General features: G+C 35.0%; 1 protein-coding gene across 3 annotated transcripts in view; it reads left to right on the top strand.

The window, feature by feature from the left end:
• Positions 1 to 18,073, top strand: part of astn1 (astrotactin 1) — a 449,912-nt gene that overhangs the window by 106,557 nt on the left and 325,282 nt on the right. For all 3 annotated transcript variants that reach the window (XM_052129056.1, XM_052129055.1, XM_052129054.1), the window contains exons 3-4: positions 12,212 to 12,605; positions 14,189 to 14,338. In XM_052129056.1, coding sequence (XP_051985016.1) covers positions 12,212 to 12,605; positions 14,189 to 14,338 — 544 coding nt within the window. The remainder of the gene's footprint in view (positions 1 to 12,211; positions 12,606 to 14,188; positions 14,339 to 18,073) is intronic.

Genomic DNA, 18,073 nt, shown 5'->3' with positions numbered 1-18,073 from the left:
ACTTACATCTGTAATAGTGGCCGTGACCTCTACTGAAGAAAACGTTAAGTTAAATTCAAGTGTATGCAATTCCATGGGGGCTATACTGATGTATCTTTGATTGTGTAAACGTGACTGTGACCGATCTTAGGTACATAGGAATTACCTCTGTTTGATGATCAAAGACTGATGAGCTTGTGATCGTGAGACCCGCATAAAAGAGAAAAACACCTCAAAACGACATAGTTTCCTAATCTGAACGGGTATAATATAATTAAAGAGTTAAAAATAATAATCAAACATTCGCTCACTTTTAATGATGCTCAGATATCATTAAAACAGTTTTAATATATGGAGTCAGATGAAATAACGAGATAATACATAATAGAAAATGTATTTCATTTAATCTTGTTGTGTTGTGTAAAAGGAAAGACAGTAACGCACAGAGACCTTCACCCGTATTATTGGAGACGGGCTTACAGTTATTACACTAGACAACCCTTAGAAATGTAATTGTGATAAACATATTTAAATGGTATAATTTAGTGTATTAAATTGCTAGCCCTAAAATAATATTTCTAAAAAGATAATCTCAAAGTGAATTTGGTGACAGGAGGTAAACAATTCTGCTGCTGAAATCAGTCTGTGACTGATCAGTCCAAAATTCGAACCACTGCTCCCAGTGACTGAAGCTGGAAGTGTTGTTGAGGAGAAATTAACACAGGTTGTCCACAAATTGACCACAAAAGCAAGTTGTATACCCCCAATGATCTGATGGCCCTTTGATATTTAGTGAGCTGTCCTCCTACCTTGTTGTTCATGCTCTTCCCACTAACAGCCTCTCAGAGGTGGTTGCATTATTATTGGAGAGATTTTCAAGGTGCACCATCCCTCCATTCAGCTGACCATTTTACAAGTTGCAATTTACTCTACTCAGCAAGCCTTAACATCCATAGGCTGCTCCTGACCCCCGTTTCTACCATTTGCCTGCCTGAAGCTTGTTCCCTGGTGGTTTATCTCTCTGTGGATGGCTGGCTCAGCTGCTCCATGCCCTTGCGGTGATTTGCACATGCTGGGTGGAAAGCGATGCGACTTGTGCAACATAGTGCTCATTGCATCTATATCACAACTCCTGACAACTAACCTCAAATTGGCAACAGAAACAGATGGTATTGTGTCCTGGATTTAGAACAATGGTAGATGTGATTATCATTTTTTTTATATATATATATATATAAGCAAAACAATGAATAAAAACATCCACACCTGGGCAATAAGATGACAGATTGTTACACACTTAAAATAGACAATGTATTTGTCTCTGTTTAGACTTGTGTTTGGCATTCTATTGTTAGATCAGAAGAATAATCTGTTTAAGCAGTTGAGCAGACTTTGGGCAGTTTTGAGTAGACTTAGATTATTTTTACATTACAGGGATACCTTCCCACGGTCATGGAAAACTTAGAAGGATCAGGGAATTTAAAATTGGGTATTCCAAGCCTGGAAAGTCATGGAAAGTAATTCAAATTTAAAAGCCATTGAAATTTTCCATAAAATATTTTAAACTTTTCTAGTAAATTGGCTAAATATTGCTTTTGGGTAGAGTAACACTTGCTTGCATTGTGATGTCCGATTTGTCAGTAATTTTGTTTTCCATCATTAAACCTTAAATTAATTAAGTTACAAAAAATATTCATGTCAAATAATATTATTTAAAGTGATGAATCACCATGACTCACTGAAAGCAATGTTGAGGGTCAGATAGATTATGTTCCTTAAGGTCACAACTGTGTGTTTTCACTTTTTACAGTGTAGCAAACCAGTTTGTATTTATTTATCATATATATATAAAGAGAGTCAAAGGGTGTTGTAATCAAGGTTATTATAAGGTGAATATTTGATGGAGGTTTTAATGAGTAAATCATACCTAAAACCTAACTAATAGTGTCCTGAAAGCAAATTAGAGGTAAACAAAATATCAGAGCTAAGACATACTGTGTAATTCCTCACTCATAGCTGAATAGGTGAGATCCAGGAAGCTGTCCTAAATTGCCAGGCCAAGGATTCAGAGGTCATGTCAGTCCCTTAAGTGTAACTCTACAGTGAAGACTGTTTGTGCTAACAAATCCAGTCCTGAGTAAGCTGGAATGCTAAAGTTCAACTGACATTACATTATAAAAAACACTCAAATGTGCATTTAAAGTGTGTAATGTATAGCTGTGCCCTTGGTATGCGCTTAACAAATGTTCCAAGAATGAAATCATGCATCAACTATGCTTTCAAATATAGATTTGGCTGTGTGTTAGTCAAATGTAAAAATATAAGGAACAAAGGTAGCAAATTGTAAGAAATCCTAACCCTAAACCAACATCTAAACCTAACCTAAAGTGTCCTAAAAGTAATTGCAACATAAAAAAGCACATGTTCTGAAGCAACCATGTCATTTTGTGTCATTTCTATGACATTTTCATCTTATGTGTCAGCTTTTGTGATTGACAGGTTTCAAATCTCAGTCTTCTGAGTCCAAGGTACAATACTCTATGAAGTGAGATACTGTGTAAGCTAATCACATTGGAATAAGTGTAGTAATATAGGTGTGTCTGGAATACAGGCATTAAAATGTATCTTTTTTAAATTATGTGTTACAGTACAAGTGATTCTAGCTCATAAAATAGCAGTTTGTGAGTAATAGTGGGAAAATTTATAGTTTAAAAGCGATAATCGGTCATTGTATTCATGATTTGTGTGAAAGTACATAAAACGCACAGTTATTGTTGTGCTTTTAGTGTTAATTAAACCAGGAAACTGTGGCAAAACGTAGAACATGGTACGTAAAAGTGAGTTTGCAAAAATGTAGTTATAGTAGCGTTCATTCTTTGAGACTTAGTTATGAAATTCATAGATTAAAAAGTATTTTCCCCCAACATTACATGTGAAAACCTCCCTTTGTAGAGGTGAACTTGCATAATCTCTCAGTGTGATGATAAGCCATAGACTTTCTCCACTGAATGGTAGTAGAGAGATATGAGTCTAACACAATTACACTATTGACTGAACTAATGCATCTTTAAAGATACTCAGCTTCCTGTGTTATTTGATTATGCAGACTTACAGTATGATTTCATCACTATAAATATTTTGGGTTCCTTTGCCTGCCATAAAAGACTCAATATTAATCTTCCAGATTCAGTTTTAAACAAAACTGCACTAGTGAACTCTTGAGTAGTGACTGATTCTTTAAGTTTTCTTCCCTTATTGCTCAGGCTGTAATCTCCCCCTTGGATTAATGTCTCAGACAATCTTTTTGTGTTGGTCTGAACTAATGAATCCAGACTTTACGATGGGATTAAAATCTATTTTTTTGAGCCCTTACACAGGGTTGGGGAGTAACGGAATACATGTAATGGAGTAATTATTTAAAATACAAAATATTAGTAACTATTTCACCACAGTTACAATTTAAATCATTGGTAATTAGAATACAATTACATTCAAAAAGTATTTTGATTACAGAAGAGATTACTTTGCATTTTATTGTCATTTTTTCATTTAATATTGAGTCCTTTCAGATAGAAAAATGTATACAAATTAATGATGCGATCCAAAGTGCATTTGAACAGTGGTGAAACACTTTCTTATAATGTGTTACATTCATACGAGCAGACAGAGAATTTTGAGGTAAGTTTGGAGCAGAAGACATTGAAATAAACCTTGTGTAAATTGTCAGCTTTTCGCTAAGCTAAAATGCTATTTCTAGCCATTCTACAAGCACATATTACCAGGCACGATCATCTCTTTTATCAAGAAAATTCACGATGGATCTTAATTTCTTTTTTTGTATTAAGGCCTTTGATATTAAGGCAAAAAACATATACTTGATAATTTTGTATTTTTTTCCTGTAAAAATATCAAAAAATCCTTAAAACAAGTTTAATTTGATTGATCTTGTTTTAGAAACAACACTTTATAAGATTTATTGTATTTTTACAATTTTTATTTAATCTTACTGTACTGGCAGAATTTTTATTGGCAAAACAAGTGGAAAAATCTATCAGTGCTGAAGTAGTAATCTGAAAAGTATTTAGAATACGTTTCTGACCTTGAGTAATATAACGTAATACGTTACAAATTACATTTTACAGCATGTATTCTGTAATCTGTTGTGGAATACATTTCAAAAGTAACCCTCCCAACCCTGACCTTACAATGACACATCACACCTTGTGCTTCTGTAGCTCTTGGTTAAAAAGTTCTACTCTGTCATTCTAATGGATGACATATGTATAATTTCCCACTCTTCTTGGAATCATAAAAGATGGTATTTCAGAGTTAACTGCCAGGGTGGCATTAAGGAATTGGATATGAAGAGGGGCTGAAGCAATAAAGCAGAAATCAATTATTTTTACATTGGCTAACAGCCAGTAAAATAGTTTCCTTAAAAACATCTTGTGAGGTAAAAGGTCAGCTTGGTCTTATAAACATTATGTGACCATGACAACATTTTAGCAAAGCAAAATTGTCTGCTTCGGTACAGTTTCCCAGTGATATGTCCAGTGAGGGGCACCAAAATCGAATGAAATATAATCAGACAAGGTTTTTAAAGTGAACAGTAGATGTAAGTTTTAATGAGTAAAACACATATCCCTAACCTAAAAGTTTTACCTAAATCTAACCAATAGTGATCTAATAATGAGAGGTAGACACAAAACAGAGATCCTTACCCTTAACCAATACATAAACCTAACCGATAATGTCCGAAAACAAAATGAGAAATGAAAAGCACATTTTCTGAATCAATGACTCCTGTCTCACATGTCAGCTTGTGTCCTTGACTGGTATTGAACTGCAGTCTTCTGTATCCAAAGTCAACAACTCTACCAGGTGAGCTACTGCAGAAGCTATTTACATTGAAATAAGTGTGTAGATGTAGGTGAGACTTTAATACAAGTATTAAAATCTGTCATTTTTCAAAATGCATTATGATACATTTGTTTTGATATCATAATATAGCAGTGGGTGAGTAATAGTGTGAAACATAAGTGTTTATAAAGTCATAATCACACATTGTAGTCATGATTTGTGTGGAAGTGAATAAAACATTCAGTTGTTGTAGAGCCTCTAGTTTTAATTTCACCAGGAAACTGTGACTAAATGTAGTTTTCTGTATGTAAACATCAGTTTGCAAAAGTGTACATATAGTAATGTTCATTCTATGAGACTAGATTGCAAAAGGTTTATTAGAGTGAACACATATGATATCTTCACACAGTCAGAGTTTGGGATTGACAACCTTATTTACAAGTGTGACTTTTGAATTGCTCCGTTCACAACAGCTATAGGAGTGGTTTAAATACTGACTGTATGAACAATTAATCCATGTAAAGCCCTTTTTCTATTTTCGCAATAGCCATGAATAATATCTGAAACCAAAGTGACAAAAATAAATATCACAATATTAAAGATGCTGACTTCCATAATGGTGGAAAGTTTTTTCACAGTTAAAACATATAATTTCATAAACAATTAAATTAAGGCACAAGTTCATCTGTAAATTCTTAATTAAATGACATTTATTTTTATTTTTATTTTTATTTTTATTTTTCTTCTGTTTTAAGTGCAAAACACAGCATTTGGGTGGTGCCAAAATCACAAAACGAATAAGAACAGCTCTTTGGAGGAAAGTGACTATATTTAAAATCTTCAAATGACATACTGCTCATTTCTACAGTACATGTCTGTGACTTGTGTGAGCCCCACATGAAAAGGAAAATAAAAATACAACAAATACTAGACAAGCATGTGTGTAGTGCAGAGGTCTCACTGTCACACTGCGTTCCATTTCATATAGAAGCTATGTGTTTACAAAACTCACTCATAAAATGTGGGTTTGAGTTCTGGAAGTCACTTTGTTTATAAAATGTTGTTATTGGTCTTGTTTATAACCAAACTGGGTGTGACTGTGAACGTAACCATATTTAGCACTCCAAAACAGGACTGACAATGTGTTCTGCTGGTTTGCAAATTAAACCAATGCACTTCTTAACTCCATACTAATATGTGTTTATTTATTTATTTATTTATTTTTTTTACTTTGAATGATAGTGGATATTTGAAGGGTCTTGCTGGCTTCCAGCTTACCAGCTGCATTAACTCCCAAAACGCTGACATTCCCAAAACAGATTTGCGCATTACGTTCTCTTGTTTTCCCAGTCCCTTCTCAACCATCCTTCTCTAGTAGGCACCTGCAAGGCAAGGTTCGGAATGTGGAGGTGTAAACATTGTGAAAACTCAAATCCATTTATAAAACAGACCTGCTGGAGATATGAGTTTCTGCCCTGTTAGCAGCCATAAGAGGAAAGTGATATATCTTTGCTTTGAGCCCCCTCCCAAGGGCCCTCTGCAGCATGAATGTAACCGATGGCTAAGAGTGTTGGAAAGAGGGGCAAGCAATGTTAAAAGCAGTGAAATATGAATCTCTAAGGTAGCAACAATGTTGATGCTCCTGGTACATTTATTTCAGGCTACACTGCAGTCCAAATCTCTGAGAGGTGGGTATTTTATAGTGCAGTTTAAAATAACATTAAGGTGAAATTCTATGAATATCAAGCAATACATATGCAACCTCTTAAAAGCACTTCCTCCCTTGAGTACACTTTTAAAGTGTATGGTCATCTCCAATAAAGAAGTGTTGAATAGAAAGCTGCCAATGGTACATACAAATCAAGTGATATCTTAATTTTTTATATTTCCAAACATGGCCATGTCAAGTTTTAATCCTTATATTCCATTCAGACTTTACTGTTTTCATGTTTGGGGTCCCAGAAACCCAGTGTGTGTGTGTGTGTGTGTGTGTGTGTGTGTGTGAGCGTGTATTTATCACTTTTGTGGTGACCAAATGTCCCCATAAGGATAGTAAAACCTGAAATTTTTGACCTTGTGGGGACATTTTGTCGGTCCCCATGAGGAAAACAGCTTATAAATCATACTAAATTATGTTTTTTGAAAATGTAAAAATGCAGAAAGTTTTCTGTGAGGGTTAGGTTTAGAGGTAGGGTTAGGTTTAGGGGATAGAATATAAAGTTTGTACAGTATAAAAACCATTATGTCTATGGAAAGTCCCCATAAAACATGGAAACACTACATGAGTGTGTTTGTGTGTGTGTGTGGATGGATGGATGGATGGATGATATGCCAAAACGTAGGCCTTCATATTGGCACCAAATATCATTTGAACAGAGGAAGCATAATAATAAGACAATAAAAAAGGAGTCATGGCCAGTTCACTAAATCCATTTTATTCATGTGGGCTCTCCTTTGCTACAAGCAATTAGAGTTTAAGTGCTTGATAATACCTTGTTTTATGCCCACACGCACCCTTGAACGGAAAGGGCATTTCCTCTTTCCTCTCTCATTTATTCCACAAATGCCTTCTAGATCAGATAAAGGCCCATCTGGAAAACTGTCCTGCTATTTTCCAAATCATTAATATCAGCGCAGACCCTTGGACTCACATTGCACACTCCTACACTAAAACAAACAAGCAAAACCAAACAAGTTTTAAGAAATCACAATTATTTATCAGTGTCAAATTTTCAGAGTGATGAAATTCAATGAGATTCTGATACAAAAGGATGTGACGCAGGTTTCATATTTATTTTATAGCTGGAGCTGAAGGTGATTTATCATAAAGGAACTTGTCACCCTTACAGTTCCACTATCCAAAAATATTGTAGAGATTTTGTCTTCAGATTGTTCCACAGAATACCAATCGCATTCAGTTGACCGTTGTGCAAAAGGCACGAAATAGCTTTTAACATCTGTTCAAACCATTGCAGAGCACCTGATCACACCAAAGCAATTTAGTAATTTCATCCTTAAACATTCTTTCTACACAATAAAGATAAAGGGTGATTTGCATCCTAGAATTTGATTGTCTGAATGTTATTTAAGTTTCCATTTAATCCATTATGCAGTGAATTATTGTACCACGTTCCAAAAAATGCTAAAACATTACATTACCCTGCTACAGTCCCTCTTTGTCCATGCATGGCAGCATGGCTGGGCAGAGAGTTTGCCAGGTACATAACCATACCACCAATACCAACAGATTGCTTTAATTGACTATAAGTGAATAAGTATTAATTTAAGTATTCAAATCAAGTAGCCTGTTCATATGATGGAAGTGGTCCTCACTGAAATAGTTAAATAACTGTTTGCATATGATGATCAATATCAACATGATCACAAAAGAAATCGACATGTTGCCTTCTGTAAAACAACCCCATACTGCTGAAGTACTGACAAGCTTAATCCCCCATCACACATTTTTACATCAATTCAAATGTGATTACATTTCCTTCTGGAGCTACTGAGTGCATTGTGTGAGCAACATCCTAGAATGGGCTTCTGGTCCCGTGGGAACTAGGAATTAATTGCATTCAGATCACGATTACATGTTTTTACCACACTGATTGTTAGGTTTAGGGTTGGGGTTTGGTTTAGGGGGTAGAGTATAAAAGAATACAAATTTGCATTCCTGTTGATTTCATTTACAACAACAACAAAAAAGGCTAAACTGCAAGAATTACAAAAAATAAAAATAAAATCAAAGGTCAGTTTAAATAACCTTCCTACTTGATAAAGACGTAAATAAATAAATATAGCAATGTTGTTTAAATAAATATTGATTCAAGTGTTTAGTGAGTTCAATTTTTTTTAAAGTATCAAACAGTCCTTTTGTGTATTTGGATAAAACATTAACCTTTTAATTGCTGAATATTATTAAATACATGTCCAGTAAAGGGACAGTTTGGGACATCACTTATTATTTATACAATTTTAACAAAATGCTAACTATTCTTAGAAAAATACTTTGCTTGCACACCTGAGAGAAGCACATACATTTAAGAATATGTGGTCAATTTCCATAGACCCTTGCATGTACCCATAATTGCTGACTTCCTCATGTAAAATGTCTTCAGAGTGCTCAGCCAGAAGGTTGTCGGTTCAATCCCCACAGGCACCACGATTGTGTCCTTGAGCAAGCCACTTTACTCCAGGTTGCTCCGGGAGGATTGTCCGCTTAATAAGGACTCTGTAAGTCGCTTTGGATAAAAGCGTCTGCCAAATGCATAAATGTAAATGTACATTTTATATGGGGGGTATTGTCAATGCATGTATTATTATCTGCTACACAGCTCTTTTTGCTCTCACCCTGAAATATTTTAACGCCCAACCCTCATCAGGATTAGAAACCTACATAATTGCCTCACAGGAATAAACCACATGGCACATAATATTTATGATTTAGATCACACCATATGTTAGTTTTACTTCTTTGATTAGCAGTAACAATCAATAGCTCAATTATCACATTTCATACAATTATTCACTTTCCTAAGGTATATTTTGTTGCTAAATGACACACTATTCCCCTCTAGAGCAAGTTTGATAAACCTATTATACCATCAATTCTACACTTGAGCTAATTTAATTACAGCTCCTTATGCTGCTAGAGTGTGATGTTTTGTTCAGTCTTCATGAACAGATATCCCATGTGGTCTCATTTTAAACAGTCTGTAACTTGCAGCATTCACAGTTATATTTTGCTTGTTCGGCTATTTCAAAGTGATACACACAAAGGAAAGCAAATGACATAAAACTAATTACAGTATCTGTTGAATCTGGTGCTGATTGTGACCACAGTCTTGGTATGGTTTTCTTCCAGCAGTCTTTAGCGCCATGTGTAGATTATAATCTCGATGCCATGAGGCAACAAGAAAAGAGAAGATTTTTCTTTCTCTCTCTCTCTCTCTCTCTGTGATCTGTAGGTTAATGCTAAAGCCAGTCTGATCTCATGGAATTTACATGAAAATGACATTTATGCAATTCAAAATTTTTGTGCTGTATAACACGTTTGGCTGGGGGAGCCAAAAGTGAGTAAAATTGTGTTGTATTCAGATGAGGTTTAAAGGAGAATTATGGACAGGGTTGGGAGGGTTACTTTTGAAATGTATTCCACTACAGATTACAGAATACATGCCGTAAACGTCATTTGCAATGTATACTGTTAGATTACTCAAGGTCAGTAATGTATTCTAAATACTTTTGATTACACCTTCAGTAATGGTAGATTTTTTTCACTTGTTTTAACTATAAAAACTCTGTAATACAAAATGCACAATCTCTTGTTTTAAGGATTTTTTAAAAACTTTTACAGGAAAATAATACAAATATTATTATCAAGAATAAAAATTTTGCCCTAATATCAAAGGTCTTACTAGAAATAAAGAAATTATGATCCAACATGAATTTTCCTGTTAAAAAAAAATGATCATGCCTATTAAAATGTGCATGTAAAATGGCTAGAAATAGCATTTTAGCTTTGCATAAAGCTGACAATTTACACAAGGTTTATGTATATTTCTTCTGCTCCAAACTTACTTCAAACTTCTCTGTCTGCTCGTATGAATGTTTAAAGGACATTCATACGAGCATTCATAAAATAGCAGGGTCTGAGTAATAAAATATTAAGTCATAATCAGCTATTAATGTGAGACCAGGTTGGCCAAATTCTTTGTTTGAAATGTCATACTGATGATCTTATTTATGGATTGCACAGAAAACAGACATCATAAGAAAATGTTTCACCGCTGTTCAAATTCACTTTGGATCACATCATTTAATGTTTTCCATAATAAGAAAGTGTTTCACCGCTGTTCAAATTCATTTTGGATCGCATCATTTAATGCCATCCTTTGTAGTGATGTTATTTGAACTTTAATTCTCTTTAGTTAACATGGTCCTACTAATTTATATCATCTACTTGTATGAGACTGTTAATGGATTTTTGCATGTGCAAAAATAATCTAAAGCACTTTGCATTTTTTAGCTGTTAATTCTTGTTTTATATTGCAAATCCATTGCAGGCACAGTGAGAGAGCATGCTGGAAACCAATACTTAGATCTTAGGTTTGATATACAGTCAAAATTCACTAAACAGTTGCATCATTTTGCCTTATTCACACGCAAAAAATAAATAAATTGTGGTATTTGCCTGGTGCAGCTTTGCGCCTTTGCCACTCACAGAAAGCCAGATTTAGTTCAAAAGAGATGTTTTGTAGATTTTCTTTTGATCATGGCAGAAGTATATTGATCAAATTATAAAGACAATGACAGGCCAGATATCCAGATGTGCGTCAGGTGCCTGGATCGCAGTACACAGTACAGTCCCAAACATTTTTGTCTTAATCTCAGTAGTCTTCTGCATCCTACACAACCATGCACTTGGAAATGATTTGAAAGATCCAGAAATATGCCTTGCAAATTGCATTTACCTCAAAATTGTGGGGTGTATGAGCGCCATTGCCTGATTTGCATAATTCTTTCTGTGAATTGGGTGCTAAAACAACAAAGACAGTGCATGCAAATAAACTACTAAATGTAATCAGTTGGAGAAATTAATTCTTATTGAATTAACCCAAAAATGTCATGGTAGCTAAGCCTGTCATGTGTTATCTCCTAAATAGATTTCATATGATAGTTGGATGTCTGATTGTTAATGTGAATCAGACAATTCCTTGGTGGAATTGGGATGGAATAATTTGAGAGAAACAATATGCTATAATTAAATCTCATGAAAAAAAATTAAATAAAGTATATATATATATATATATATATATATATATATATATATATATATATATATATATATAAAAAAACATATAAATATATATATATATATATATATATATATATATATACAGACTGTCATATACAGTCCCAGTATATATACAGTATATACCTGGAAACAATATATTCTGGTTTACTCTTAAAATACAATTAAAGGTGGAGTGTGTAATTTTGTAGCATTAGCATCATCAAATATGATCGCAAGAATAATGACTTTAATAGTTTCGGCCCTAGCCGTTGGTTTAGCCAATGGTTCTATACAGGGCTGGTTAGGATCCTCAAACAAACAATGCAGTTTTGTAAGTGCCACAATGTTTATGCTTTTTGTGAGAATAAACCTACAAATGACTTACTTATAATTGTCTCTGCATGTAAAGTGGGGATTAACTAATTTAACCTTGCACATACTGTATATTTTTCACAAAACATTTAACTGTCTTTCTATACATATAAATGTTGTATATATGCAGGTTTTTTTTCATCTTACTGTCTTTTTAAATAATTTGTATTGCTCCATTTTCTATTCTCTCTCTTTCTGTAGGGTGGCATGATTGCTCTTCTGTTGTCCATCCTTTGCTTGGTATTGATCCTGTACACTCGTAGACGCTGGTGTAAACGACGCCGGGTCCCTCAGCCACAGAAGTGTGCAAGTGCAGAGGCAGCAAATGAGATTCATTACATCCCTTCTGTGCTGATGGGTGGACAGGCACGGGAGAGTTTGAGAAATTCCCGCGGACAGGGCCACAACTCCAGCGGCACTCTCAGTATCCGCGAGACACCGATTCTGGATGGGTACGAGTTTGACATCACTGACCTGAGGCACCACCTGCAAAGGGAGTGCATGAACGGCGGTGAGGACTTCACCAGTCAGATGACCCGTACACTTGACTCACTTCAAGGGTGCAATGACAAAGCTGGCATGGACCTCACCCCAGGTGTGTGAGCTTTCCACACACTGCAGTGCAGAAATATGAAATCTTTGTATATTCTGAGATAAAGTTGAAGTTTGTAATTGATGTCCTTCTAGCGTTACCAAATTGTCTTCAAAAAGGTTTTCCAAAATCTCCACAATCTCAATCCAGTGTTTGAGCCAAGTTTGTGAAGATGGGATGGACGAACAAAACAAAAAATTTGATAGCACCTCAAAGCCACAGTTTTAAGAGAAATCAACCTACGAACAGCTTACTTATAGTTAGGGATGTCAAAAATACAATTACTTTAGTCCGAACATTTCTGCAGTATCGGTAATTCCGAGTACTGACTCAACTAGATACCTGCATGCCTTTTGACTGACAGCCTGCTGCTATCTAATGCATATAAATGTATTTGCACACATGTGCTCTGTGAAGCACATTCACAATGATGCGGCTATGGGCATACATATCAAATGCACCTTTTTGTCACACAGTTAGTCTATAAATGTAGTCTGTATGAGAAAAACAAAACAAAGCAAAAAACATAGTGTAGAAATATCTGTGGCTGCACTTTCTGCCTTTAACCATTTAGCAGACATTTTATCAAAATAAACTTACAAATGAGGAAAACCGCAAGCAATTTGTCATAAAAGAGCCAGAAATGCCTCATTCATGCACTGCCAAGTTTTAAAAGTGAGCTTCAAACCTCAGAAGTATGAGTGGTACAGAAGCTATAGCAGAAATGCAGGCAAAACAAGTTTCTTCTTCTTTTTGGTTAATATTAACGTTTTCATTTGAAATGTAAATGTGTTCAATAACCTGTTAGTATTGGTATTAGTATTAAAATTGGTATTGAGAATTGCTATTTAACTCGTATTGATTATAGAAGTTTTGGCATTGTGACAACCCTTTTTAAAGTTGTTCTTTAATAGATTAATAATCTGGTATAGGAAATAAATATTTGAGAAGAGCAATAAACTTGCCAGTGAAACATCAGATTATAACCTCATAATCATTTTAAAAATATTATTTAATCATTCACAAAATTAATTCACTCCCCAATTAATTTGCACCTTGTTGGTCTTAAAATCCCACTGCCTGTTTATTTCACCAAGATAGCTCAAGAATACAGATGATGCATGACTTGAGTATTTGCCAGATTGGCTGTGTGCATTGGATACATAGACTTTAGAATGGCCACCCCTTATCAAATGTAAAATTGTGTCAATGTTTGCCTTGAAATGTAGCTCACTATAAATACCCCTAAAATACTATGTGGGAGATGAGTGATTTCATGCTTTCACAATAATTTGCCAAATACAATAAAACCCTGCAGGGCCGGTTGTCTTTGTTGTGCAAGTTACTCATTCTAAAGGGGATGGAAATGTTGCATTGTAGTGAATGACAGAATGTCATATACAGTACTGAATCACTGGCCTGTGAAGGCTCTCAGTGTAGCAATGCACTAACAATACTTTGCAAAGACTTGACCTTCTGAATTGCAAGCATTTACAGTATGTAAAGTGTCTCTATATACCCTCGGTGGGCTATTATTTTCTGTCCATCTGTCTCTTTATCCCTAATTGTAACCTTTGTGCCATCAGGGAGTGACAGTACAAAACTGTCCCTAATGAGCAAGTACAAGGATAACATCATAGCCACCAGTCCTGTCGACAGTAATCACCAGCAAAACACACTCCTCCCACACAATACCTCCACCAACCAGCGAAAGCGTCTGTCCAGCAAAACGCATGGTGAGTCTGGATCTCCTATTGTGTGCACACACGTCTCATTTCAACCATCAAACAATTGGTGTGATCATACCCACACCAAATTATGTCCTCCATTCATTTCCTCTCATCTCGTACTGTGTCTGAAGTGTTTGTGATATTTTGTGCAGGCTCTTTTATGCCTAGCATTTTGGTGATTGGATCACAATCATATTGCTCTTGACCACATAAGCTATGGTGGTCAGAGGTGGTCAGTGACAAATTCTAACCTCATTCGACAAATGTATAACAATTCAAAGGCATTTTATTATTTGCATTAAACTGTGTAAGCAGTCTGTAATGCTGATGCAATCTGAGGATGCGCTACAAATAATAATTTTATGTCATTTTAACAGACTGGGTTGTACATTTTCCATCATTCTGTATTTTTATACATTGTCATTTCAATTTTCTCGATTACTAAATTAAGTTAGGTTTATAACGACTTGTGCTGCGTTTCCCAAAAGCATCGTAAGCTTAAGATGTTTGCAGAAAATATCATACAAATCATGCTTAGTATTAAGGACTGTTTCCAAAAAGTATTGTAACTTAAGGAGTATTTGAAAATGGTCATAGATTTATGAGTGCTGTGGAGTAACCATAAAGGGCACGAGAGCATCATAATGACATAAACTTGTGTGCAAAATTACACTTAATACAATTAAATATATTTAACGTCGACATTCCTACACTTTAGGCAGTAGTAGCGACCATGAAAAATAAATGTTTAATGTAATTTAAAATGTATATATATGTATATATATATATATATAGAGAGAGAGAGAGAGAGAGAGAGAGAGAGAGAGAGAGAGTGAGAGAGAGAGAGAGAATATATATCAGTCTGCTTTTATCATCTATAGGCCTATTTTTATTATATATTGTATATAATAATATAAAATTGTATAATTTAAAATGAAGGCATAAAATGGATCAATAAAATACAATTCTAAAATAAAAAGCAAAAAATAATGAATGATAAAAGAAAATCGACATAAATCAAAAACTTACACGGATTTGTGTGCAGGACCAGGTAAAAAGTGGTCGTATGTTTGCATTACAAATTAAATTCAGGGGGAAGGGAGTTATATTTAAGAGGGAAACTGTCTATCTATCACTGACCCTGTGCTTGCACCTCGACCCACAGATGTATTTGTGTAATTTGTAATTTGATGAAAAAAAAAAGCAGTGATTGTGTAAAAATATTAGCTATAAGTCCTCACAATATATTAGATATTAGATATATTAGATATAAGTCCTCACGGTATATAATTATGCAGTTAATTAGCTTGATTATTTAAGAGAATAACTTTTCCAAGCGAAGTACAGTAAATTATGTATTTTTAAAGTTATGTTCCGAGCTATAATACAAGTACAATTATGAGCGTCACTATGTGGTAACATTTCAGCACTTACACAGGGACAGCGACTCTTAAGAATATAATGATTTTAAGAACTAAAATCATAGATGACTGTCAAGTATAAGATCTGTGTAACTTTTAATTTCAATGCATTAATTCAGTAACAAAAACATTTCATTTGAAAAGTGATGTGCAAATTACTCTATAAATACTGTATACTGTATAAAACCACATTTCCTCTAATTCAAAGCAGATTTGGGCAGCTGAAACACAACATACTTACATTGCATGCCTAAATCATTCCTTTAGTTGGCTACTAGGAACAATCAAACAAAATTTCAAACATTCCTTTCACTCGTACTTGTTCAGGGCACAAAACGGCCAGTGAACTCTTCTCACTGAAAAATATTCGTATTTTCTAGCTGCACAAATCTTTGATTCTCTGCTCATGCTTTTATGCCTCATTACCTCAGTCCAGCAGACATACCGCCTTTCCATGACCTTCAGATGAGCCTGTTTCATACGCAATGCACTTGCATTATCTATTCACTGTAAATTAATACAATAATAATACAAAAATAAAAATAGTGAGAGTTTAAAATAAACAAAATGAATTGGATCCACTAATCAACTCTTTGAGAGCAATTAACAGAGCCAAGTTGCTGTTTTAAAAAGGTGGTAGGCATGGAGATTATTTTTAAGGAAGCAACTTCTAAACATATCAAACTTAATAAAAATCTTTATTTTTCGAGGAATAGAATGTACTATATCACCAGTCCACTAATTGCATCACGGATGAATTTGTCTCTGAGGGTTTGACCCTGGCATTGAGTTGCTGTCCTATAAAAACTCTTCTGACAACTCCTAAATAGCAAATTCCCCATTTCTCCAGCCTTCCCTAGTTTTTCATATACAGTATGTATTTACATTGCCCTGTTTGTTTATTGGCAAACATCCGAAGACAAATCAAGATTAATACAATTGTCAACATTCATTTGTTTTATATCTGCATGAAGACAGAGCGACTTTGTTCCCCTTTGAAACAATTTTCTCTTTTTCTCCTCTCTAATGAAGCACGTTTTGAGCGAGCTCTCAGAGCGATCTGCCAAACGCGAGGGCTGCTAAAGGCTATGTTTAGACTCCTGTTCACGTCGCCGAAGGAGAACGTGTGTGTGTGAGCGCACAGGTCCTCTCAACTTCTTTTTTTCTTCTCGCAGTCACACCTGCCTTTCTCATCTCATCTATTTATATCCCTAATTTTTCATTAGAAAAAATAGAACTGTTGCTCTCGACGTTTAACTTTTCATAGCTATCTCTAGGTCAACAGTAATCGAGTAAGTGTTCGTATTTCACCTTTCCTCAGTTTGAGAGCATTCTGGTGACTCTGTGATAGCAAGACCTTTCTAATGATTGAGTTTTAGAGCCCTGAATGGCAGGACAAAATATCATTTCTTTTAGGAGGCATGCGCACCTGTGCTGCATGCCGAGAGGCTGTTGGTGTTCTGCGATTAAAATTTAAATAGCTCATCTTTTATTACCCTGCATGGAGCTTTACACCTTTCACCCTCACCTAATTGCGGAGGCTAACACACAATTCTCACCTGCTCTAAGGTTTACAGCTAATTTCTTTAAAGGTGCTTCTTTTGGTCAAAAAAATTAAAAAGGCTACATTACTGGGTTTAATTTTAGTTAATGTGTAATTTATTGAGAGATTATTGAATGGGACTTTTACAACAGCTGTTCACTGCTTCGCTCCGCACAGTCAAAAATAATAGTTTAGTCATGCAATGTCTTAATTTAACACCAAGACAAGCAGATGTTTCAAGTTTAAAATTGAAGCTCAAACTTAGACAGCATGCTGAGGTAAGTTTTGGCTCTAATGCTAATACAGTGTAATATGATGGTCATTTCAGAGTGATTCTGTAACAGGGCTCTTATGACATACATCTTTAAGTGTACATTTTTAAATCAGTGCAGCAATATATCAGTGCGCTTTGTCCCGCATGTCATGAGCAGTATTTATGCATTTACCCCACACCCTCGCACTAGCAACTATCACATACTACGGGCTGATTAACTGTATAAATGCATGTAAACATCCAAGTTAAGTGTAAATAAATGACTTTTGCTCTGCCATTCATGTGACTGACAACTCAAGCGTGAACCGACAGCATTTCTGTGTGTGCATAGCAAGGGGTGCGAGGCGCACGTGTGAGTGATGTGTGGGCACGAGGCGATAGTATGCAGAATAATATATATGTTAATATAAAGAGTAAACACATTTTATCTAATATACATTATTATATTTATTTGAATTACTTTTGTATCTTTAAACTCCAATACAAGCTGGGTTGTACCCCTG

Source organism: Xyrauchen texanus, chromosome 6 (genome assembly GCF_025860055.1).
Source record: "Xyrauchen texanus isolate HMW12.3.18 chromosome 6, RBS_HiC_50CHRs, whole genome shotgun sequence".
Taxonomy (NCBI): Eukaryota; Metazoa; Chordata; class Actinopteri; order Cypriniformes; family Catostomidae; genus Xyrauchen; species Xyrauchen texanus.
This window is presented reverse-complemented; position numbering and strand designations above follow the sequence as displayed.